General features: G+C 44.1%; 1 protein-coding gene across 1 annotated transcript in view; it reads left to right on the top strand.

The window, feature by feature from the left end:
• The first annotated feature begins 1,316 nt into the window (after window positions 1-1,316).
• Window positions 1,317-25,521, top strand: part of HELB (DNA helicase B) — a 44,854-nt gene continuing 20,649 nt past the window's right edge. Inside the window, exons 1-10 of the mRNA XM_083182493.1 lie at window positions 1,317-1,651; window positions 7,282-7,617; window positions 8,090-8,289; window positions 12,617-13,459; window positions 13,955-14,132; window positions 15,843-15,984; window positions 16,424-16,548; window positions 17,787-17,871; window positions 17,955-18,014; window positions 19,125-19,214. Of these exons, the coding sequence (XP_083038619.1) occupies window positions 1,411-1,651; window positions 7,282-7,617; window positions 8,090-8,289; window positions 12,617-13,459; window positions 13,955-14,132; window positions 15,843-15,984; window positions 16,424-16,548; window positions 17,787-17,871; window positions 17,955-18,014; window positions 19,125-19,214 (2,300 nt within the window). The 5' untranslated portion in view covers window positions 1,317-1,410. The remainder of the gene's footprint in view (window positions 1,652-7,281; window positions 7,618-8,089; window positions 8,290-12,616; window positions 13,460-13,954; window positions 14,133-15,842; window positions 15,985-16,423; window positions 16,549-17,786; window positions 17,872-17,954; window positions 18,015-19,124; window positions 19,215-25,521) is intronic.

The following is a 25,521-nucleotide window of genomic DNA, read 5'->3' on the forward strand; positions in this document are numbered from 1 at the left end:
GAAATGTCCCCAGTAATGCTGTAAGTACCAGCTGCAGGTATTAGTGACGTGGTGGCTCATACCGTCCAACTGTACCGTTTCAGCCGGTACAGTACCGTTTTTTAACGGCCTGTACGGCTAAAAATCCCTGTACCGATTGTACCGTTTTTTTCATTTTTAATGCAGTAGCACTGCGCTTCCTCCCCCGAGGTGGCCAAGGGGACTCTGGTAGATGTAGTTTCCTACACCGCCGGCTGCTTCCTGGGTAGCGTGAGGGGTAGCCAGCTGACAGGACTACAACTCCCGAGGTGCTTCAGCTCGGGGGGGAGAAGGGACGGAGGCGGAGCGTGCCGCGAGCCAATCACATGGCACGCTGTACAACAAACTGAGAGGTGGGAGAGCATCGGCGGGCGCCGGGTGAATGAAAATGTGCAGCGCGGAGCGTCTGTGTTTGCTCCAATTCTGCTGCCTATGTGGAGTCAGTGCTATCAGCTGTCAGGTATAGTGGCTGCTGCGCTGTGTTATACTCAGACCCCGGTTGCCGCGTGTGCTGATGTGAGCGGGCCAATGCGGGGACACTGTACCATAGCAGCAGCAGCATTAGTATAATTTTATGTTACTTCCACTCCAGTACCATTGAAAGTATAGGAAACAAGGCATGGCCATGCCCCCTTCCCATGACCACACCCCCTTTTTTCAGTTGTGCCGAATTCTCCCCTTCAAATGTTGGAGGGTATGGGTGGCTGTGCACAGAGAGGCACTATCACTCACCGCCCGCCCCCAGGGTTACGTTAAATTAGGGATGGCCATTGCCCATCGATGATTCAAAATCATTGATGGTTTATGGCCAATGTAGAATAGTTTTACCATCGATGTGGGAGAACCAGATGGTTTTCCACCATCGATGTCAAGCTTAAACAAATAATTTTGTTTTCCTTTTTCCCCCCAAGTGGCTGGGACACAGAGCATAGCTCTGCCCCCCCACATCTGTGAAGTCCCACCCATGTATTTTGATTGACCCAAAGGCCAATCAGACAAAGAAAATATATGACCATAGATATGTAAAAATATAGATGATCATCCATTGCATAGTATTGCAACATCGATGGCCAGTTGTACTGTTGTCATCAATGGCAACCATCAATGGAAAAGGCAATGATGGCCATCCCTACCAATTGATAAATAAGTTTGAATCAAAGAAGACGACACAATGATCACACTGAGAAACAATGTTATTTTGTTTTCACTCTACTCATTTGAATACAAGCTCTATCAAACCAACAAAATGGCGCCATCCCTTTCACGGCGACACTAAGTACGCTTATCCTTGCATGCTGAGGTGCCGAGCACTTTTTCCACCAGAGCTTCCGGTACCTTCTTGGACTGGTGTCACTTCCTACTTGCTAGCTAGGCGGCTATTTAGAACTGAATATGAACGATAGCAGTAGCCGCCGGGGGAGGTTTAAAGAGTGGCGGGGACGAAAGCTCGCGGACGCGATCACGCTGCGTGGCCGCTTACTGCCCGTGAAAGATGAGGCGCTAGAAGCCGGGGGCTCGGATACGGAGGACGATGCGGATTCGCATGATGTCTATGATGCGGAGTTCATGGACGCGGATGAGATGGAGAGCGGAGCCGTACAGGTCACCTCCTGGGCTCCCCAGAACACCCGAGGTAACATGCCAACACCGCTACCACTTCCTGGATAGTTACGGTTCCTCTGTCTGACACACATCACTCTGATACTGTGTGTGTGTGACCGGAGGGTGAACTCCCGGTACAATTGGTCACGTGGTCCAAAACTACATTCACTGTCACTGCCTGAGGCTCCGCGCCTGTGCTGCTGTCACCTGACCGCACATGTAACACAAGCACTGTGCTGGCTGGGCACTAGTTTCATTTTCCTTTCAGCTAGGTATTTATCAATGTCATTGTACACAAAGTTACATTTATCTGTGTATCTTATAAATCAGGACTGGAGTTTGTGTTTGAATAGTACAGGTTTGGCCAACCTGTGGCTTTCCAGCTGTTGTGAAATGACAAGTTCCAGCAGTACACTGGATTTAATGCAGGCATGTGGTTACTAATACCAGAAAATACATATCACTATGTGCACGCTGGGGTTTTACAATGTTAACTAGCTGCTGCTAGACTGGGCACGGTCCGCACTATGATACAATGGCATGTATTCAATGCCGGTGCGAGCGGCCGGCGAGGGGGTTAAACTGCGAGGATTGCAGAAAACCAGTGATCCTCGCAGTTAAACCCCCGCGCCAGCCGCTTGCACTATGCAACGTTCCGGGGGAGTCCTCGCCGTCACAGAACGGCGAGGATTCCCCTAAACTGCGAGAGCCGCGGCTAGTGCAGTAAACTCGCTGTAATTAGCCTCGATTCTCGCAGCTTTTGGAGGCACATACGCCAATTCTCCCTCGCTCAAAAAACGGAGCGAGGGGGAATTTGCGTATGAGGGGGGTCAGTTGAATACTGACAGGGTGAGCGGTGACTGCGAGCAAAAAGTCCTGCTCGCAGTCACCGCTCGCCCACGGCATTGAATATATGCCAATATATGGGTGTCCTGTTGCTACGCATGCAGCATTCTAGTCTCTCATCTACTGCTACGCAGCTCCTGAAAAGTTTGTATGTTACAGTGTGTAGTTGTCCCTCAGCCCACATTACCGTAATGGCCCCTGTCTATGCCTTGGACACAGCCACTCACATGCTGCTACTGGGTAAGATGGTGTAATAATAACAACACTCTAGTACTGTTGCTTAGTACTATATTGGTGATTGTTTGCATAGTCCTAGTATATAAGTGCTGTCAAACATGATCTCAGCAGAACTACTCTAGACTCTGCAGCATGTGGAAGGGGAGTAGGCTGGGCAGGCCCTTATGCCTTGCCAAGATCTGTGCTGTGGCTTATGTTGCATCAAATTAGTTGTGACCCTGCACATACAAAGATATTAGCTGGATCTGCCTACCAAGTGGCCGATTTAGGTAAGCCTATACCAGGGCCGTAACTAGGGGGGGGCTGGGGGGTCACGCGCACCGGGCGCTGGAGGAGGGGGGGCGCTGTCAGGTCCGGGAGAGTGACAGCCAGCGGGGTTTCGGGGACTGATGTAGCCCGAGTCCCGCTGCTGTTAGCTAACCCGTCGCTTTTTCACTGCTGCTGCCGACGCCGTTAGTGCCCGTCTGTGCCTGTCGCGCACAGCATTACTGGGAGCTTGGGAGGGGACGTGATGACGCGGCAGCCGCCTCCTCGCCATTGGTTGGCGCAGCCGCGTCCCCTCCCACGCTCCCAGAGAAATGCTGTGCGCGGCAAACACAGACGGGCATTAACGGCGGCGGCGCCAGCAGTGAAAAAGTAAGCCTAATGCAAAGCTTATGTTATGATGTCTAGACCTCATCAATAGAGTGGCAGGGGGAGGCTGGATGTTTTACACGATGAGGGAACATTAAATCTCCCACCACCCGTCTCCACTCTGATTCTCCCTACTTGTTGCCTTTATACAGTGCAGCACAACTTCCTTTGGTAAAACATCTCCACCCATGATCCACCCACTCATTAATAAGGAGCATCAAGGTGTGTGGCATATGTATAATGGGCATCATGTGTGTGACATATATGTTTAATGGAGCATCACGCTGTGTGTCATGTATAATGGGCATCACAGTGTGCGTCATATGTATAATGGGCATCACGGTGTGTGGCATATGTATAATGGAGCATCACGGTGTGTGTCATGTATAATGGGCATCACAGTGTGCGGCATATGTATAATGGGCATCACAGTGTGCGGCATATGTATAATGGGCATCACGGTGTGCGGCATATGTATAATAGGCATCTTGGTGTGCGGCATATGTATAATTGCGCATCACGGTGTGCGGCATATGTATAATGGAGCATCACGGTGTGCGGCATATGTATAATGGAACATCACGTTGTGGGGCATATGTATAATAAGCATCCAGGTGTGGGGCATATGTATAATGGAGCATCACGGTGCGGATCATATTTATAATGGGCATCACAGTATGCGGCATAGGTATATTGGGCATCACGGACTGCACTTTTGGGGTCATGTGTATCTGGCACTGCACTATTGTGGGCATATGTGTATCACACCTCCATTTTCTATGGCCGCACCCCATGTGGCTACAGCTCTTAGAGAGCTGACCATGCCCTCATAGCGGAAAAAATGGGGGATGTAGTCTCGCAGGAGTACCACGGTAGTAGGTGAACGCTCTAATTTTGGGTGCGTGCCTTCGGCACGTGCAGATGTCTCCTCTACTCTGCCTCCTCTCTTCTGCCTCCAGTGTTGGGAGGTATGTTTGTGACATATTGGACATTGCAGTGTGTGGCACATTGTGTATCATTCAGGGACAGTGTTCTATCCAGTGGCAGCAGCAATTAACCATTGCTTATAATGTGTACTGGGGGGGCATTACGGTTTGTGGTGTAATGTGCTCTGGGCATTACGGTGTGTGCTGGAATGTGTACTGGGCATTACGGTGTGTGCTGGAATGTGTACTGGGCAGAACGGTGTGTGCTGTAATGTGTACTGGGCATTACGGTGTGTGCTATAATGTGAATTGATACTACTATGTGACCACACCACTTCTTCCCCCCCCCCCCCCCCAAAAAAAAACAACCTGCCCTAAATTTTTAGCGCGCGCCTTCGGAGCGCACTGTCCCTGTTTTCGGGTTCATATACTGTCGTTTGTAGAGGGATCATTTATAAATATATATTTCATTTCAGAATACAGTGTAAAATAAAATATATGAAATGAATGTCTTGCCCCGGGCACCAGAAACCCTAGTTTCGGCCCTGCCTATCCACTTACCAATCAGCTGCTAGATGTGTTGTCCTGATGTCACTCAGAACTAGGAGGGCATTTAAAGTCTGTCCTTGCAGTCGGTGTATTTTGCGCCACCAACTGCACCCACTGATTAGTGTATGGGGGAAGAAACACTATGGCATACATGGCCAAAACGTTGATTGTGATCTACCTGCAGCTTAAAAGGAGCCTTAAAAGCACAGGGGTAGAGGGGGTTCTGCCAAGAGGAGAACCTGCACATGGGGGCAATTTTATATAGGTCCGCCCACCCCTGCAATATATGCAAAATTATGTACACAACCCCGACCTGCTAGCAATGACATAGTCCTATCTCCCAGTGAGTTCCCAGTAAGGGATCGGCAGTGCCCAGTTAGAGTGTAAAAACAATTAAGCAAAATAAGAAAACTGTGCCAGTACAAGACATTATAGGACAAGTAGAGGCTAAATAAACATACATGCACTAGCAAAAGACACTAAAATAAGTATTAAGGTGGCAGGAAATGGAGCATGGAGTACAAGATGGTACTGATGGCAAGTAGGGGAAGCATATGAGGGAAGAGGGTCCAGCTCGTGAGAGCTTTTACTGTAAAAGAGAGGGCAAACAGACAGGTGTGACACCAATGGGGTACTCGTTGAGCGTGAATCAGGGTTAGGATGAGAGTTGGCTGTTTCTGATGAAATTGTTCTTGAGAGCACATTTGTAGGCAGTGGAGAGTTTCATTGAGAGAAGTAGAGATCGTGAGAAAGGGAGCAACATGCGTTCGGTATAAACCTTTCAAAACCTGTGCATTTCCTCTTTCCTACCTGGGATGGCGGTGTCTGCTGTGGCATCATTGCGGCCTGTTATCTCAATAAGACCAGACTGTACTAGACGCACTAAGGGGGTTATTCAGAGCTAATTGCTGTTGTGTGAATTTGCTCGGTGATCAATTATGGAACATCTCACAATTAGATTAACAGGAAGCCGGCATTTATGGACGTAACCGACAATTTTCTGAGTGTCAGGAAAGCGCAAGTGTGCTTAGGCATTTTCAGGGAGGGTGTGTGATGTCCACTCCGTGCTCGATCAGCCTGTTACTATCGCACACTAGTGGATTACATGCATACCGCACACACTGGAAAATCATTTGATGGTGAGTTGCATATGGATTTGTAGTTGGACGACGATTGGTGATATTTTGGCAAGCTATTAGCAGACTTGTGCTGGGTGGGTCTTCACTCTGTCTTGGAGGTAACTATGCAATAGGTCTGAATAACCCCCTAAAACATACAGGAACAGATAGACTTTCAGAAGAGGCTGATGTGAGCTCATGTATTAAGGCTTAATAGGTACCAGTTAAACATGCAGGCTTTTTCTATAATGCAGATAGTAACTTTAGTTCAACTAATCTCATAAAACAGGTTTATCTGGCATCATTGTCATTCACACAACAGGGTGATAACTCCCTAAATAACTTGTTGTCACTAACTTGCTGGTGTGTAGCAGTGCAGTGGCACATCAGCAAGGGATACAGCAGAGACTTCTACTGCTTGGCGGCAGCAGCCATCCTCCCCAGCCCAGCATGTAAAAAACACAACCTGGAATTAACCGCGGGTAAAGTGCAGTATTATTGAAGGCACCAATACACAAGAAAGAGTTGGCATATATCAGGGCACAACAAACCCCGGTCACCATCGCAACCAGATTCTGCTTCCTGGCGACTAGATTTTTAGGTGGAGGAAGCAGAATCTGTTCTAACCAGGTGGGCTTGCGGTGTGGTTGTCAAGGCAGATGTTAAACCCTGGCAGGCCATGGTATCCCAATAAGCAAGTTTAGCACTTTTGCAGTGTCCACATATTCCCATTGTAATGTTCTAAATCTCAGTGGTGTTAACCCCCATACTATTGGTAATAAACTCCTCTAATGGCATTGCTGGATAGTACAGCTGATATATAATGTAAGGAGAGCTACTCTGTAGTGAGGGGTCCCTCTCTTACTCTCGCTTTATGGAAGAACAGAAACCAAACTGTTTCATAGTTTTCGTGTTCAGCTGTTTTTAGCAGGGTGCCGTGCCCTGCCTACATTTTTCCCCACTTTATTTGTCCAAAATGCACTCTGCCCTTTTATCAATGCCCTTCTAAAACAGCCTGCCCATGCCAAGCCACGGGTTGTGTGAATAGCTGTCATGGATATACCCATGACATCAATTCTCATAAAGTAGAGATCTTGGGAGGGGAAGGTCAGCTCCCATCAGCACTCCACTAATTGTGACACTGATGGGGTGTCCCCTTCCCTGGCTGGCCATGCCCCTTTTTCAGTGTACTGCCCTGTCCACATCCTAGCGGGATCACGATTACCCATGTATTAGCTGGGGTGTCTTATAAAATGAAGTAGTCAGTTAGGGCATTTCCATATTAAAACCGACTGATTGCACAGGCTTTCATAAGCTGAAGTATCATTTTCTGACTTTTTTTTTTTTCTTAGTGAAAATTCAAACGGAAGACTCTAAAGAGTATTTAGTGACTGGATTCTTTGCAATTGTGGATCCTTGGTGGTCTGTAATTGTGGATGTGAGGCAAAGGGGTTCTCAGTACTTTGCCGTAGGATACCCATCATATGAACTGGAAGACGATCTGCTGGGGAGAGAGTCCATCCTCGCATTGTTTCTGAGGGCGTGTGGCGTACCTGATGATCACAAGAAGGCCTTCATAGACTGGCTGCAGTATCACCCTCCTGTTACTTTCAGCAGACTGAAAGAACTAGCAGCGGCCTTTACACTACAAAGCAATATAAATATCTTGCCTTACGTGGAGAATTTAAGTAAGTAACTGAATTGTCTTTTGTGTATTATAAATGGTTTAACTACTGCTGATTTTTATTAAACCGCAACCAGTAATATCGTCACACTGGTGATAACTTGCAGTATGCTGGAGATGTAATTTACATATAATGGGGTAGTGGGGAAGGGATAGTGGAAATGAGCCGGCAGATGCCTGCTCCATTTAGTAATCCTATGTAAATATTACTTGTTTTTTTGATATTTTTAAGAACTGTAGCAAAGCATTAAACCAAAATGAAATAAATGGCCAATCCTAGATAGTGATCAGGGGTTGTAAAACTTGAGTAAACAACCTGGGGTTATGAATGGTTAGTAAAAACGTCCTATACAGTAATTGGTTCTCCTTTTATTGATGATATTGTTGCTTTTATTGTAGTGTTGGCTTTTTAGAATTGTTGAATCCGTGATCAGCTCTGTGTTTCCTATAGAGCTCATTTGTCATACATTCTGCAGGTTCTGCTGCATTTGTATTGAAGGCAATAGAAACTCCTCTGGTACTGAGGTATATCCCAAAACTGTTACCGCATAAAGTGAGAGGCCTGCTGATGTTAGATGCTCAGGATCAAAAGCCTGGCAAGGAAATGCCACTGGACAAACTGGCTGCCATTGAGATGATGTTAGCTACTTATCCTTGGAAACTTGGCTTTGGCAGAGTAAGTATCATGTGGTGCTGATATTTCTGTTTTTATTCCTGTGCCTATAATGTTTTATAGAGACCATTTAACACATGCATGTGTTTGTATGCAGCCGTGTTCAAACGCCAGGTGCTCACGCGTGCTCTGCATGTGTACAGTACATACACCTTTTTCATTCCTGTAGGAAATACAATAGATAGATTCTTGCTTGAAAGCAACACATCTCTGCTCATGCACGGTCTCAAATACAGCTAAAATACTTTGGGTCGTACTAAAATGTTTTCTCACCGGCAGTCGCAGAGCTTTTAAACCCTTTGAGTGCCAACATCTGAGATGCGTAAAATATTCATTAAAAATGCCAACATCTCTGTGTGAGATGGTCAAAAAATGAGAAATATGCAAAATATTGGCTAAAAATACCGCTCTCTTTTGTTATATAAATAGGTTGCGTAAAAAAATATTTATTTCCTATATAAGGTAAACCTTACAGGTCACTATGATGAATAAAAATGTTTGCTTAGCAATTTTCACACCAATTTTGACACTCTCTTGGCACTCAAAGGGTTAATGTAGCTCTGTTCAGGTGCATCTGCCTGCTAATGCCAGCATTTCATGCTCGCATCCACAGGTCTTTTTGTGGTGCGCCCATTAGTTATGTGCAGCTACAGTAAACCTGACCGTAATGTGCATGATCAGGGTGCAAAAACCGTCAATTGCAAATTGCCCCACATCTCCCTCCGCTTTAGACAGATGTGGAGCCATATGACAATTGAATTTGGCCCAGTATGGGCAAACCCCTTTGTTGATCACACCTTAATAGGAGACCCAGATATAGTGCTAATTTCAATTAGGCAAGATGGGGGTGCCTTTGGCTGCTATTGTAATGGCAACTCTCTGGCATTTAGTTGAATAGACTTCTATGGAGGCGAGCCAGTGTGTTGGCTTTGTATGAAATGCATCCAAAGCTGGACTTTGCACACCTTCCTGCTCTCCATCTCGAGGATGTAAGCAGAAATAATGTGCACCCACACCCAATTGGGACAACAATTGAAATGCTTTGTCAGCTGATTAATGCTGGCCATACACTAGACCACTGATGGAAAGCCTTGGCCCTCCAGCTTTTAAGTTACACATCCCAGCATTCCCTGCAACAGGTTTGCTATTAAGCCATGCTAACACTGTTGCAGGGCATGCTGGGATGTGTAGTTGAACAGCTGGGGTGCTAAGGTGCTCCATCACTGTGGTAGACCAACTTTCATCCGTCCAACAAATTGGATGATCCGATATGGAGTGTCATAGATCAGAAACTGCTTGATAGGCACAAAAAGGGGGGGTGTTTAATATTAACCCTTTGAGTGCCAACGTTGCAGTGAGCAATCCTCAAAATATCGGCTAAAAAATGCCTGCATCGCTCACAGCGACTGTTCTGTTTTTCTGCAATTACCGGACTTGACTGTATTTGTATTTATTTATACTAAAACAGTCACTGGCATTTTTTTTTTGTGCTTTATTGAAAGCGGTTTGCGCTCGTCTCTTTCTTTTTTTTTTTTTATAAGTTTATCTTTATTTAACATTTTCTGGACGTACATTCATCCATAAACATTGGTACACAACTTTAACATCACATACAAATTACTTACATAACAATAACAATGACATTCTACTCTCACTAACACACTACGCATGTAAAGGTCTGCATCCTTAAAACCCTGGTCCCCAACCCTTTTGCCCTGTTCCCATCTGTCTTTTATACCCATTACTAAGCCCTGTCCTGTCTTTTACTTCAGTTCGTTAGGAAGAGGGGAAGTTATTATTGTTTATTATTATTATTATTATTTTTATTTAATAAATATATATATATATATATTTTTTTTTTTTTATTATTATTTTTTCCTTTATTATTTTTATTTTTTATGATCTATTTTGATCTTTGACCAGACCTTGTTCCTACCTGTTTAACTTATTATATAGCCTATAATTATCTTATCACGTGTCTTTACACTTTTGTGACCAAACCCACTAGTACCTCAAATCTTCCTGATTTAAGGTTGTGTTTTTTTTTTTTTTTTTTAAACGATTTATATTTCACCTTTAATAAACTTTATGTGTACACCCTACCATGAGTTATTAATTTTTAAATTTTATTTATACTTGGTGTTACATGAAATCTATATTAGTGTATTTATACTCTTACGATTTTGTGTTTCTTTTATATTTATTATACTTTCTTTGTGATATTTATCTTCCATTTGGCGACTTTTCATTCGTCATTCTAAGTGCTTTGTGCTGCTTTATAATATTTTGAGTGATACCAGACACCCCAGATTTTGTGAAATTTAATTATATTATTTCTTGTTATATATATTGCTCTCTCGTGCTCAAAAGTGTTGTTAACCAGGTTGGTCCATTCTATTAGCTCTGGTGGTCTCTTTGACATCCAATTCCGAGCAATGCAAAGTTTGGCGATAGAACTTAAGTTGATAGCCAACTGTCTGATTTCTACGGGCATGCCCAGATTGGGCCAGACTCCAAGTATCAAATTTATGGGCTTGTTCCCTGGCAGGGGTATTCCCAAACCAGTCATTATGCCCCAGATGTCAATCCAAAATTTTTGAACCGGGTTGCATTGTCAGATAAGATGCCAAAAATCGCATCCTCCCTCTTTACATTTTGGGCATTTATCTGCCTCTTTACCTGAAAATTTGCTTATTTTTTCAGGGGTTAGATAAATTCGGTGAATTATATTATACTGGGTTTGTTGCACTCTTAGACAATTTGTTGAGATCTGTATTGTTAAGAGAGCCTTCTCCCAATCTCCCTTTGTTAGTTCCGGTATGTCCCCTGTCCATTTCATCAGTAGACCTTCAAGTTGGTCCCTCTGTGTTGTAGATATAATATGTCTATAGAGTTTGGAGGTACTTTTACCTATCCCCATTTTCCTGATAAAGGTTTTTATTGGGTTATCTTTTACATCAATATGTATTTTTTTTAAATATTCCTCTAAAGCACTCCTTATCTGGAGATGCTGGAAAAACATGAACTTTGGCAGATCATATTCCTCCTGGAGCTGGGAGAATGTTTTTATTCTATTTTGTTCTATGACTTGGCCGATTGTTTTTATACCAGCTGCATGCCATATTACGCTGCCTTGCTGTTTTTCGAGTTTTTGAAACGGAGTCAACGAAAAAATAGCTGTTTCGGGATCTAACCCAGAGTAGCCTTGTTCCCTACTGAGCCATCTCCATATTTTAATTGCCTGATTAAGAATCTGGGGATATTTTTTACGGCACTTACTTGCAAGGATGGCTTGTAGTGGGGTATAGCCAGGAATGGCCACATTAACCATTATCAATAACTCCGTCGCTTGACCCGACTCCTTAAGCCATTCCTGCAAGTGAGCCATCTGAGCGGCCATGTAATAAAGTTTGAAGTTCGGAAAAGCAAGTCCTCCCTGTTCTCTCGACCTCATAAGTGTTTCGAGTTTAATCCTAGGGGATTTATTTCTCCAAATAAATGGTATTAATACCCCATTAAGTCTCCTGAATACCATATTACTAATATATATAGGTGAGTGTTGTAGTACATAGAGTACTTTCGGTAATATTATCATCTTTATTAGGTTAACCCTTCCCATTACTGTCAGGGGCAGTTTCAACCAGTTTTTACATTTTGTTTTTATTTCATCGATCAATGGTGAGATGTTATTTATTACATACTCATTTGGGTCCTTAGAAATCACTACACCTAGATAATTAAATTTATCTACCGTGGGGATACTCCCTTCTCCGTTTAGTATATCCTCCAGACCGCCCACCTTGTCTTCTATCATCAAATGGGATTTATCCTTATTTATTATTAAGCCCGAATAGGATCCAAATTCCTGGAGAATATTCATTACCTGAGGAAGATCTTTCTTGTAGTTGGGCATGCCGACCAGTAAGTCGTCTGCGTACAACGAGACAAGGGCGCCCAACCCACTCCCACCCCCCGCTTGGTTTTCCACAAAGTTTTTCCTGAGCTTACACGCGACTGGCTCAATGGCCACCGCGAATAGGGTAGGAGAGAGTGGGCATCCCTGTCTCGTCCCGCGGAATAGGGGAAATAATTCTGAGACGAACCCATTGATAGAGACTCTGGCAGTGGGACTCTGATAGATAGTAAAGATCCTATTTATATAGTCACTGGCATTTTTAACAGATATTTTGAGCAACGTTGGCACTCGAAGGGTTAATAAATAGGTTTGCTTGGCAAATTACACACCTATTTTGACAAATTCCATTGGCAATCAAAGTGTTAAGGTACTGTGTGCAATTTCTATATATCTGTAATCTCTATTTTCTTGTAGTTTGTTTGCCAGGAGCTCCATCTTTATGGCTGTGAGGCAACATGGGATCGCTTTCTTCAATGTGAAGATCTCCTGGAACAGATTCCTGACTTGCAGATCAATGCATTGATTATTTACAATGAACTGAAGAAGAAATGCATGGAGCTAGGGGACACCTATGTAGAGCAGCACGAACTTACTAATGTAGTCTCAAGAGACATGTCCACTGTGGATGCATGGGAAGCAATCAAGTTTCTAAAGGATACAGGAATTGTGGTTAATGAACAGCAGAGAATTTTTCTGTACAACATGTACTGGTATGAAATGGATATTGCTCAATATATTAAAAAGGTGGTAATGAGAAAATCCTGGAATATGGATGTTGATGAAAGTGATGTGTTTAAAATTGCTCAGCCTTCAAGAGCGGAGGAAAACCAGGCAGATACCCATGTGAGTAACCTCAACGCTGTACATCCTGTTGGGGATGCTTCAGTAAATCAGTCTGACTGCACAACCACCGCAGAACCTTCCTGTTCATCAAATCTGGATGTTGACCAGCGGAAAGCAGTGAAAATGATTCTGGCTAACCCGGTGACCATTATAAGTGGGAAAGGTGGGTGCGGGAAGACCACAGTAGTAAGTCAGGTGTTCATGACCATGATGAAGAAGGAGAACAGTGAAGTTGAAGAGGCCTGTTCAGCTCTTGAAGGTGACCTTGATGCTTCTGATGAATGGAAATGTGGTCCAATGACCTCTAAATTGGAGAGAGAACTTCACACAAGTACCTTATTTACTGCACCCACTGGAAAGGCAGCTGCTTTGCTCAAGAAAAAAACGGGCCTTTCTGCTGCCACATTGCACCAGGTACAGTTCCGCACTTGATCATTTTAGATGATTATTTAAAAATAAATAATAATTTTGTAGGATGTCATGACTATTTGCTGGTTTAACTCACCTTTACCAAACACTACATAGACTGATAAACTTTCAGGTAGGAGATGCATCTCACGGCTACACCTAACTTGTCTGTTCCAGGAGAGCATCCCTCGGCAAGTCATTACACCACTTTCACTAGTCACTAGGTTTAATCCACCTGCATAGAAAAGTGTTAGGTGTTAAAATCCATTGATGTCAGGTGGCTCATTTGCTATTGTTGATGGTTTTGATAGAATTTTCCCAGGATGTTTTGTACATGGATTGACCTATTTTATAGTTAGATTATCATATGTGAGCCAGCAAGCCAGTAACCAAGGATATTTCAGCTCGTGGCACAATTGGTCTTTCTGCTGCCAAGTTTGTCTTTCTCATGCCCTTTCTGATCATTACTGCTGCTAAGACTTTTCCACCTTATCCTGCCAGGTTACGTGGAGCTATTCTGGCTGGCTAAAGTGTAACTCAAGTGATGATAAACCTTGGAAGTTCTCCAAAGTGGAATCCCTGGTGGTGGATGAAGGCAGCTTGGTGTCTGTTCGTATATTTAGCGCTGTCCTGAAATTGCTGTATAAACATGCCAGACTCTCTAAACTTGTTATCCTAGGTATGTAACATTTAAAGTTTAATTGCTCCATTTACTGTGTTAGTGTGCACTAACAGGCCCAGTGCTCCAACTGTGGCGCAGAGTTCTGCACCATATAATGTTCAGGCATTACATGTGGTGCGACCCCGCTCTAGAACAGAGTGCAGAACTCGTGAAGTATGATCTCTAGGGAGAACGAAGAGGAAGCAATGCATAAAACCGGGTAATAATTGATATGCGTTCCAATGATGCACACTTCACTCAACTCAAAGGAACGTCTTATGTAACTGAAATGAGGAAAATGATTCAGAAGGCTAATGTTTTAGAATTATCCCTTTATGTTGGGATAGAAGTCAGTTGAAAAATGTAATTTTAACTGGTCAACATTGATGGTATTGTGCAGTGTTTTCTTTTTTAGCTAGTTGTGTTTTTTCCTTATTTTTTAGTCTTTTTTTTTTTCTTCACTTTTACTTATTTAGTTTGATCTTTGATCAATTTTTATAATGTACATCCATTATATACTTGGGGTAGATATAAAATGTGCTTCGACCATTAGAACTGGAAGGGTATGTCCTACCTCAAAACTTAATTACAGTGTAACATTTATAGGGGGGTATTCAATCCCCGGCAAAATTTTTACATGCAAAAAAATAGCCATGATTTGCCTTTTCAGTATTCATATAAACTGGATCTAACTAAAGGCAGATCTGTTAATGTAGCTGATGCTAAATGCTTATAGTTCTAGCATAAAATAAATATAAAGTTATTACAATAAAAAATAAACATTTGGTACTTGTATAATCTGCGCTGTATTTTGTACTTGTCACTACAGCTGCATGACTTTACCTATGTAATGAACATACCCGCAGAGCCGAATTTCCCATTAGGCACGTGAGGCACCGGCCTAGGGGCTGCACATGTTTGGGGGCGGCACTTGGATGGCTGTGATAGTACTGTCAGCCCAAAATGTACCAATAACTGCAAAATATCCACTGTACTGTACTGTACTATATTCCATCTTAAATAGAGTGTAAATGGATAGGACATGCAGCTACTGCCCCTATAAACTGTCCTACTTAGTAAACATTATTGTTGTGCCTAGGGGCGCCCTCATCCCTAAATCCGCCCCTGCATACCCGTAGATATGGCACTACATTGACTAGACTACATGATTAACTATTTATTAAATTGATTATTTAATGACTAAATTCATTAAACCATTATGTGAAGGTAAAAACCTATAGGAGAAATGGCATAAAAATAAAAACCGTGCATGTTTGTGCAAAAATGTGGTTTTGCTTTATCAGGCGAAACAAAATCTCAGCGGTCTGCTGGCTTAATGGGACTTATTGGATAAGCACCAGCACTGTATTTATCTACTATCAATTATCCCAGATAGATATCCCCTTCTATAAACTGCTGAAAAACCTAAGATTCATTCCATTATGTCGCCAAAATAAATTCCAACCTCTCTTGTTAAAAATTAATACATTTTAAAATAGATAGAAAGTGCAGTAAAATGAACACAAAATGAGCTTGGTCTTGTAGTTAAATGAACTCTGATTTAACACAAGGAATGTTTTATCACTATTCCATCATTTAACTTTGCGTTATACGCCAAGATTTTAATTTTAATGAGCATTAGATTTTTACAAAAATTGATACACTTGGGACCTTAAAGCTACCTTAGCAGACTGTAACAATGTGATTTTTATCATTTATTTATTACAGGAGATGTTCGTCAGTTGCCAAGCATTGAGCCAGGAAACTTGTTAGCTGATATTTTTGCTTCCTTGCATAAAGTTAACTGGACAATTGAGCTGAGAACCAATCACAGGGCAGAGTCTCAGCTCATTGTGGATAATGCAACATGGTGAGAACTAGGGGAGAATCTTAATTATTATAGTAATCCCTTTTTTTATTTTCACATTTATAGCTTAAATGCTTTTTTTGTTCCATTTGTTCATTTTGGCCTGTCTGATGTAGTTGTCTAACATGTACCTTTTTTTTTCCCGCGTGTGAGATGTACGAAGCCTTGGAGAGTGATAAACCACCAACCAATCAGCTCCTACCTGTCATTTTTCAAACACAACCTGTGACATAGCAGGTAGGAGCTGATTGGCTGTTGGTTATCACTCTCCATTTTATCACTTTTCAAGCTTAGTACATCTGGACCTAAGACCAAGAAGTTACAAACATAATATCAGCTGGCAAACCTCTGAAATAGAAAATGTCACACATTTTATGCATCAAATTTGGGAGAGGGAAGGTAAACTGCTTAATTTGAGCATAATAATTGTTCTATCTTCAAGGATATCTCAGCAAAGCAATGTGAACTTCGACGCCGTGGTACATATTAAGGGGGACTCAAGCACTACAATGCCCAGTGAAGATAAGAAATTCATTTTAATTTCCCTCGCTAGTCATTCGGATTCTGGTAAGAGGGATTATTTTTACAAATGTATCTGGTTTGGGTTATATGTAATGTGTGTACAATGCAAATTTGGACCTACATAAATCGGTGAGTACCACTAATTTGTGTATGTATAATCTTCCAAGAAAAAGCAGCTCTGGCCTGCCTGTTGTTTCTTTAGCACTCCAGTCCGCTTTCTGGACCAGCTGCTCCTTTTCAGACCCCACAGGATTTTTAATCCCACAGGCAACAAATTCTAGAAAAGCGCAATGGAGCGCTTCATGGTGCTTGTATCCGTAAAAAAAAATTCTATTTAGACATATGCGGTATAAAAAAATTGTTAAAATCATGTACCGCAATCAGCGGCTCAAATCACTGCAATCTCACAGCATTGTCTTTTAGTGCACAGCACTTTTGGTTGGAGCCGGTTACACACACTTGTCTTCGGCTGCAGTTCACAGCACTATGGCCCACTCCTATACGTTTTGTCACATGGACTGCGCCAGCCTTCTGCTTGCAGATTGCAGTAATTTGAGCGCTTGATTGTTGTATGTGATCCTAACCATTTTTTTTATACCATTTTTGTCTGAATTAAAATTTGTTTTAATGGATACATGCACTATGGAGCGCTACATTTAGTTTTCGTACTGTGTATGTGTGTGTCTATCAATAAATTATCTTTTTATTTAATTTTTTGGTAGTTATGTATTATCTGGACTCCCATGTTAAATGCACCCCATTTTTTCATACCCCTACTATCCAAATACGCATGGAGTTGATTTTATATAGTGTGGCGAGCGCAGCGAGCCACCGTGCCCCGCGAGGGGACACGGTCTCATAAGAAAAACGGGAGCCCAGATATTACATAAGTACCAATTTTTTTACCTTTTGTGAGTCTCTGATCAACCCCCAGGATAATCTCTGCATATGGATCTTTGAGTTTCTAGAAATAGTAGCTTGTTGGTGAGCGTATTTGGGTGTCATTGCCAGCTCTGTCTGATTCTTCCTCCTGATGACAATTTTTTCATATGAAGGAGTGGTCATACTGTTAATTGCACATAGGCGTTTCTTTAAGCAAGTAATGGGTTTCCTAATCAGGATGACACCATCAAATCATGAATGACTTTAATATGATTTGAAAAACTCCTTAAACACATTTTCTGAGAGAGCCCTTTAACCCTAACTATGCTGTGACTTTGTCTCATAAAATTCCCTGCTTAACTGCACTTCTAAAACCTGATTTATATTTTTGCACCACTCAGATTTGTACACTGCTATAAATACATTACTCCAGAAAGGGCCTGGATTAGAGAATCATGAGCACTCACAGTTTATTGCATTTAGGAGGTAAGATAATGATTTGAGATCTTTCAATACATTGTTTGCATAACCTCTCCTATTTGCTAAAATGTGTTTATGTATATATTTAGGAACGATTGCTTGTTAATCAATGAACTCTGCTGTAAACACTACTCTGGACATACAATCAAGTAAGTGTGTTTTATGTGCACCCCCAAGTTTCTTGTCTTGGTGAGTTAGATGTTTTAAATAAGCGCTAAAAAAATGTTGGCACTTCATAATTACAGTTCTTGCAGTAATATATAGTTTTCTATTTTATTTTTGAATCTCCTACATAGGTGCATATAATAAGAATTCAAGACCAATAGATTCTGTTTGAGGAAGACAAAGTAATAAATCATAATTAATACATTTTATTCTGTATTCACTACAGAAGGTTAGGAAGTTGAGTAGTAAGGACATAAATAAAAATTATGTAGATATGTAAGTACTTTTACTTCCTAACCAAACTATCAAAATTGAAAGTTGATACATCTACAGAAACTATAAGCGCTTAAAGGGGTGCTGGTAACACCATTAACAGAATATTCAACCAGTTGCTAGCTACAGGAGTAATCCTCGAGGATTGAAGAAAATTTAAATGTAGTCACACTGCACAAAAGTGGAAGCAAGCAAGACAAGTGAGCCTTACATCAGTGCTATTTAAAATAATGGAAAAAAATATTTTAAAGAGAGAATTTTGGAATATCTCAATTCTAGAAATTTAGAGGCACTCAAATGGCATTTGCTAGGGGAGGTCATGCCAAACTATTAGCTAGATTGCAGTAAGCTTTTGATACTCTAAAGCTTATGAATGTATTCTAATAAAGTTGAAGGGATAAAATCTTAGTGCAGGTTATAGAAAACCAAGGTGTACCGAGGTGTCCTCTTCTATCATAGTCTGCAATGCATTTGCATCATACTAAAAATGTTCGCGTTGTAGCAGGAGTATTTTTATGTTTGTCATCCTGGCAGTTTGTATTCTGGCATTCTCATTGATGGGTTTCCAGTGCCAGTATCCTGGCGTGTAGTATTCTAGTTGGGATACCTGCGTCATTTTGTGAACGTTGGCATCCTGACTAATACTCTGAGCATGCCGGGATGCTGAATGCAAGCATGCCTAGGCAGATTAGGATTAAACTGGGGGAGAGCCACTGGACCTACTATAACTATGTGTCCAAGGTTCAGTACCAGACATGTTTTAAATGTTGTCATGTGCCTGCAAGATTAGGAAAAGCTGATGTGATATTTTGCTTTCTCAGGAATCATAAAAACAGATTGGTATTCCAATGTGGAGACAAGGTATGCTGCACTAAAAATGCTTATGTCAGTGACCTTCAAAGCAAAAACAGGTACGGGTCTTCATAACTAATGCTTCCATTATTAGCACAAACATTGGTGTACTGCGACTATGTGTGTATCTAGCAAGGAGAGCATGGGGAGTGTGAGCAAAACATTGCCTTAAGGTCCATACACATTGGGCGACTATGCCCAGCGTGTATGGACAGCGATGATGACAATCATCGCTGCGGGGAAAGCCGCCCTGTGCATACACACTGAGCGGCTTTCGCCCGGCGCAGACGGAGGGGGGGGGGGTGAAGGACGGCGTTGCATAGCGGAGCTCTATAGAAAAAATTGTTTTAAACCACCTTGCGCTGCTAGTAGACCAATTTAGCACTAATACCACTGGACAGAATGACACTGGACACACTGCTGAAAAATGTAGAAAATTTTATATATAGTACAAAAAAGATAATAAAACAATTCATACATGTAAATTAATAACAATAATTAATATAATACAATAAAAATACCTAAATGGCCATTATAGGGTTACGTTTGCAAACTATATGAAAGCTCCGTGATGGATTAAAAATGATGGTAGTCACTGGGGGTAACCAGGATGATGGGGGGATGGGAAGGGAGAATGATGCGAATGAATAAGCAGCACAATTAGTAGATGATTGGGAAGCACATGCAGGGTTAATAAGACTGATGAAACAGTGCCCAGAATGAGGCACTGTAAGCAGTAGGTATTATCTCACCCTCCGTTGGTATGGTAGTAGGAGGCGTCGGGGAGCTTCTGTTGGTGTCAGCTCATACCCGATTAAATGACACTGCAGGCGGGGAGCTTGAGTTTGGAGAGCTCTACCCTGTGTGCTGGGTCTGATGGAATTGACCGGCTGCAGGTGCTGTGTGGACGTAGCCAAAGGAGTCAGCGGCTGGATATGAACGCTGAGAAACGGGAGTGACGCTCGACCGCTGGATGGAAGTGCTGTAGCTGCTGCCCAGATGACGGTGGCTTGTTAGCTGAAGACCGCGGCAGACCAGCTGGATGTTGAGACTGGTAATCGGGGGAATCACGGAGGTTTGCAGACGAAACAGGAAGTGACGTCGACGCGTTTCGTCTCTATGGCAACGGAGACTTTTTCAAGACGGATACCGAAAGCCGCCCTGTGCATACACACTGAGCGGCTTTCGCCCGGCGCAGACGGAGGGGGGGGGTGAAGGACGGCGTTGCATAGCGGAGCTCTATGCAAAGCCGTCCTGAAAGCCGCTCATCTGCTGGTATTTCCCAGCGATGATGCGGGAGCGCACAGCAGCACTCACCATTCATCACTGGGGCATACACACTGGGCGGCTTTGAGCTGAAAGCCACTCAAACAGGCTGTTTGGAGCGACTTTCAGCTCAGTCGCCCAGTGTGTATGGGTCTTTTACAGTGATCTAACACTCCTTTTTAATTCAGTACTTACTTTGTGGGTGCCCACATAAAAAGATGCAGTACAGTCTCCATAGGATGCGGCGCACCAAAGAAGTCAGACAGGATAGGCAGGACGATACAATGTTCAGTGCCTACTTTAATCAAAACTGCATTTTCACCAGGATAAAAAAAACACACAAATAACATACCTTCTATGCTAAACACATATAAGGTATGTTATTTGTGTATTTAGAGTGCCGCATCTTGTGAAGGGAGTATGAATTTACTGTATGTGTGTCAAATGACAAAATACAGATGAGTCGCCATACATCTAACCTCCCTGCGTGTTTTCCACTTGCGCCATGCGAATATAATTTTTTTTCCATTAGAATGCATTTTGTTGGCATAGAGGGACTGTGACTGTATTTGTGTACAAAATGCTACATTAGTGTGTTCCAGCAAAACAGCAGTAACTGGTCACTTAAATTGTTATGTGGTTTTTTTTTTCAGTGCTGAAGCTCCTCCCTTTTCCAGTTTAGTTTAAGGTGCAGATTTAAGAAACCATTTAAAATGTTCCCAAATCTAATGCTGCCTCTCATTGTATATATTACAAAAAATGTTTTTAACTTGCGGAAAAAAAAACATATCTTTTGTTGGGTGAAAAATTATTCTGTTTCTTCCAAAAAACCTGTGTTTTTTTTTCACTACAAAAATAGGATTTTGGGTACCTACCGGTAAATCCTTTTCTCGTAGTCCATATGGGATACTGGGTTCACTACTATGGGGATTGAGACCTCCGCAGGAGAGACAGGCACATAAAAGAACTTTCAGTGTGGGTGCACTGGCTCCTCCCCTCAATCTCCCTCCACTAGTCAGTTAATGCAAAAACTGTGCCGAAGGAGAGCATGTGAGGAGTATGTGATAATGTATTGTGGTGAGATTCATCCAGCACACCCAAACGAACAAACAACATATAAAAGGTGAATCCTAACAACTTCAGAGGACACCTGTAACTAGAAACAAGTCTATAGACAAATCCATCCTATCGAGAACAAGGCAATAAGCCTAACAATGAAGTAGGATCTGACAGCAGAAAAGCCGCACCGAGGCGGGCTCCCAGTATCCCATATGGACTACGAGAAAAGGATTTACCGGTAGGTACCCAAAATCCTATTTTCTCTACCGTCCAATGGGATACTGGGTTCACTACTATGGGGAGGTCCCAAAGCTACCAGAATGGGCGGGAACGTGCGGAGTCTGCTGTAGAACCGCATTCCCGAACTGGGAATCCTCCCTGGCCAGGGTGTCAAACCTGTAGAACTTCACAAATGTGTGTTGCCCTGACCAAGTTGCGGCCCTGCAGAGTTGCATTGCTGACACCCCTCGAGCAGCTGCCCAAGAGGTACCTACAGACCTGGTTGAATGAGCCTTCACTGAAAAAGGAAGCGATAAACCAGCTGATGCATAAGCCTGTTGGATAGTACATCTTATCCACCTGGCAATGGTACGCGTTGAAGCAGGTAAACCCTTCTTCTGCGCATCATAGAGCACAAAAAGGCTGTCCGTCTTCCGGATCCTAGCTGTGCGCTTGACATACCCCTTAAGGGTGAGGACCACATCCAAGGAATCTGGTATATCCGGGTGTGCCGTGCTAGAAGGGACCACAATAGGTTGGTTTAGGTGGAACCCTGACACCACCTTTGGAAGGAATTGTGGTCTAGTCCTGAGCTCCGCCCTATCGTTATGGAACACAAGGTAAGGGCTCCCATATTATAAGGCCCCAAGCTCGGACACCCTCCTGGCCGAAGCTAGAGCCAGCAGAACAACTGTCTTCCAAGTAAGGTGTCGCAGCTCAGACTCCTCCAGTGGAACAAACCGGTTTGATTTCAAGAAAGTAAAGAACTACTTCCAAATCCCACGGTGCAGTGGGAGGCACAAAGGGGGGCTGGATCCTCAGAACCCCCTGTAAGAAGGTTTGCACTTCCGGCAAGGCCGCAATCTTTTTCTGGAAAAACACAGACCGCGCGGAGATTTGGACCTTTAAGGAACCCAATCTGAGTCCTTTATCCAATCCAGCCTGGAGGAAACGTAGCAGGTTGTTTAAACGAAAACTGGCCGGAGGCAAGTCATTCTTCTCGCACCAGGCAATATATCTACGCCATATTACATGGTAATGAGAAGCCGTCACCGGCTTCCTGGCTTTGATCATTGTAGTGACGACAGAGGGATGGGAGACCCTTGTGGGCTAAGATCTGCCGCTCAACCTCCAGGCCGTTAAACGTAGCCGATGTAAGTCCTGAAAGACGAACGGGCCCTGGAGGAGCAGATCTTTTCTTAGGGGCAGACGCCACGGGTCTTCCACTAGCATGGCCTGAATGTCCCCGTACCAGGCCCTTCTTGGCCAATCTGGTGCCACCAGTATGGCCTCCGTCCCTTGATGCCGGAGCCGCTTTAGCACCCGAGCCAACAATGGGAGAGGCGGGAACAGGTACACCAATTGGAAATCCCAGGTCCAGGTGAGAGCGTCCACCGCTATCGCCCCTGGGTCTCTGGTCCGTGCACAGTACATCGCTACCTTGTGGTTCAGTCGTGAAGCCATCAGGTCGATCTGAGGGAGCCCCCACAGATCCACTATGGCGTAGAACACTTGAGTGTGAAGGCCCTACTCTCCCGGGTGAAGATCGTGACGACTCAGGAAGTCCGCCTCCCAATTGTCGACCCCCGGGATAAAAATGGCAGACAGGGCCTGGACATTCTGTTCCGCCCAAGACAGAATCTTTGACGCTTCTCTCATGCAAGGCATGCTCTTGGTACCACCCTGCCGATTTATATAGGCCACAGTGGTGGCATTGTCCGACTGGACCTGGATCGCCTTGCCCTGTAGCAATGGAGCTGCCTGTAACAGGGCATAGTAGACCGCCCTCAACTCCAGCTTGTTGATATAAAGACCCGACTCCAGTGGAGACCATCGACCCTGGAGGCGGACTCCCTGTGTCACAGCCCCCCAGCCCCTCAGGCTGGCGTCCGTGGTTACCAGAATCCAGTCCTGGATCAGGAACCGTCTGCCTGCCAACAGATTGGATGAATCTAGCCACCACTGTAGCGAGATCCTGGTTCTTGTTGCAAGGCCAATCCTTCTGCGTATCTGCAGGGGGTAGCCGGACCACTTTGTCAGAATATCCAATTGAAGGACCCTGGAATGGAAACGGCCAAATTGAATTGCTTCGAATGAAGCCACCATCTTGCCTAGAAGCCGGAGGCAAAGATGGATCTGTACCAGGGGAGACTGTAGGACCTCCCTGACCAGCTGTTGTATTGCACTGACCTTTTCCATCGGCAGAAAGACTCTTTGTTCCGATGTATCCAGGATCATGCCCAAGAAAACCATCCTCTGTGTCGGAACCAGCGATGATTTGGACATGTTCAGGATCCACCCGTGGTCTCTTAGCACTTGTATGGACAGATTGAGAGCACTGCTCAAAACCTCTGCTGACCCTGCCTTTATTAGCAGGTCGTCCAGGTATGGCACGACATTCACCCTTCGAAGCCTGAAAACCCGCGGGCCAGTCGACAGGCCGAAAGGCAAGGCCCGGAATTGGTAATGGTCGTTCCCCAAGGCAAACCTGAGATAGATTTGGTGTGGGGGCCAGATAGGAATGTGTAAATAGGCGTCCTTGACGTCTATAGAGGCCAAGAACTCCCCTCTCTCTAGACTGGCGATCACGGAGCGCAAGGACTCCATCCTGAACTTGAACACACGCAGGAAGGGGTTCAGTGATTTTAGATTCAGGATGGGCCTTACTGAGCCGTCTGGCTTCGGTACCAGGAATAAGTTGGAATAATATCCCTGGCCCTGCTCCGTGCTTGGCACCGGTACAATTACCTGAGACTGAAGCAGCCTGGTAATGGCCCCCTGAAGGAGAACCTGATCCTCCTGGGATGCTGGAAGGGCCGACCTGAAGTATCTTCTGGGAGGGGGTTTGTCGAATTCCAGCCTGTAACCTAGAGAAATGAGATCCCTGGCCCAGGAATCCAGACCAGAGGCGTCCCACACATGGCTGAAATGCAACAATCGCGCTCCCACCGCGAGAGAGTCTCGTGGCGGGAAAACCCCGTCATGCTGCAGGCTTAGAGGAAGCCGCGGCATTGGGACGGTCCTGGGTGCTGGAGGTGTTAGGCTTCCTAAACTTGCCTCTTGTGCCTCTGTTGGCATTGGAGGCGCCCCTAGCCTTGGGGCGAAACCTGTTCCCACGAAAGGACTGCTGGGAAGTACCTGTGAAGGTACGCTTTGCTACTGTGGGAGCTGATGGAAGGAAGGTAGATTTTCCTGCCGTGGCCTTGGAAATCCAACCATCTAATTCACTTCCAAAAAGCCATTCTCCTGTAAAGGGAATACCCTCCACACTCTTCTTTGAATCCACATCCGCAGACCACTGACGTAGCCACAAGGCCCGTCTGGCTGAAACCGCCATGGCTGAATTGCGCGCGTTTATTGCGCCCAATTCCTTTTGCGCCTCGCACAGGATCTTAGCGGTATCCTGAATGTGACGCAGGCTGTCGCCTATCTGGGCCACAGTCATGTCACCCAACAACCCTTCCTGAATCCGGGTTGACCAGGTATGAATGGCCTTTGCCATCCAGCAACTGGCTAAAACTGGGCGCTGGGAGGCCCCACTAGCCGTGTATATGGACTTGAGGGTAGCTTCCAGCCTCCTGTCCGCCCCGTCCTTAAGGGTGTATACACCTGGGACTGGTAGTAACACCTTTTTAGAAAGCCGGGAGACAGATGAGTCCACTACCGGTGGCTCCTCCCACTTCTTCCTGCCCAAAGGTTCAAAAGGATATGCATTAGTGAACCGCTTTGAAAGAGTAAACCTCTTATCAGGGTTTTGCCATGCAGCCCCGAAAACAGTTTCTAACTGCCTGCTCAGGGAAGTATACTGGCTGTTTCCTCTGA

This window comes from Crinia signifera, chromosome 4 (genome assembly GCF_055691185.1).
Source record: "Crinia signifera chromosome 4, ASM5569118v1, whole genome shotgun sequence".
Lineage (NCBI taxonomy): Eukaryota > Metazoa > Chordata > Amphibia > Anura > Myobatrachidae > Crinia > Crinia signifera.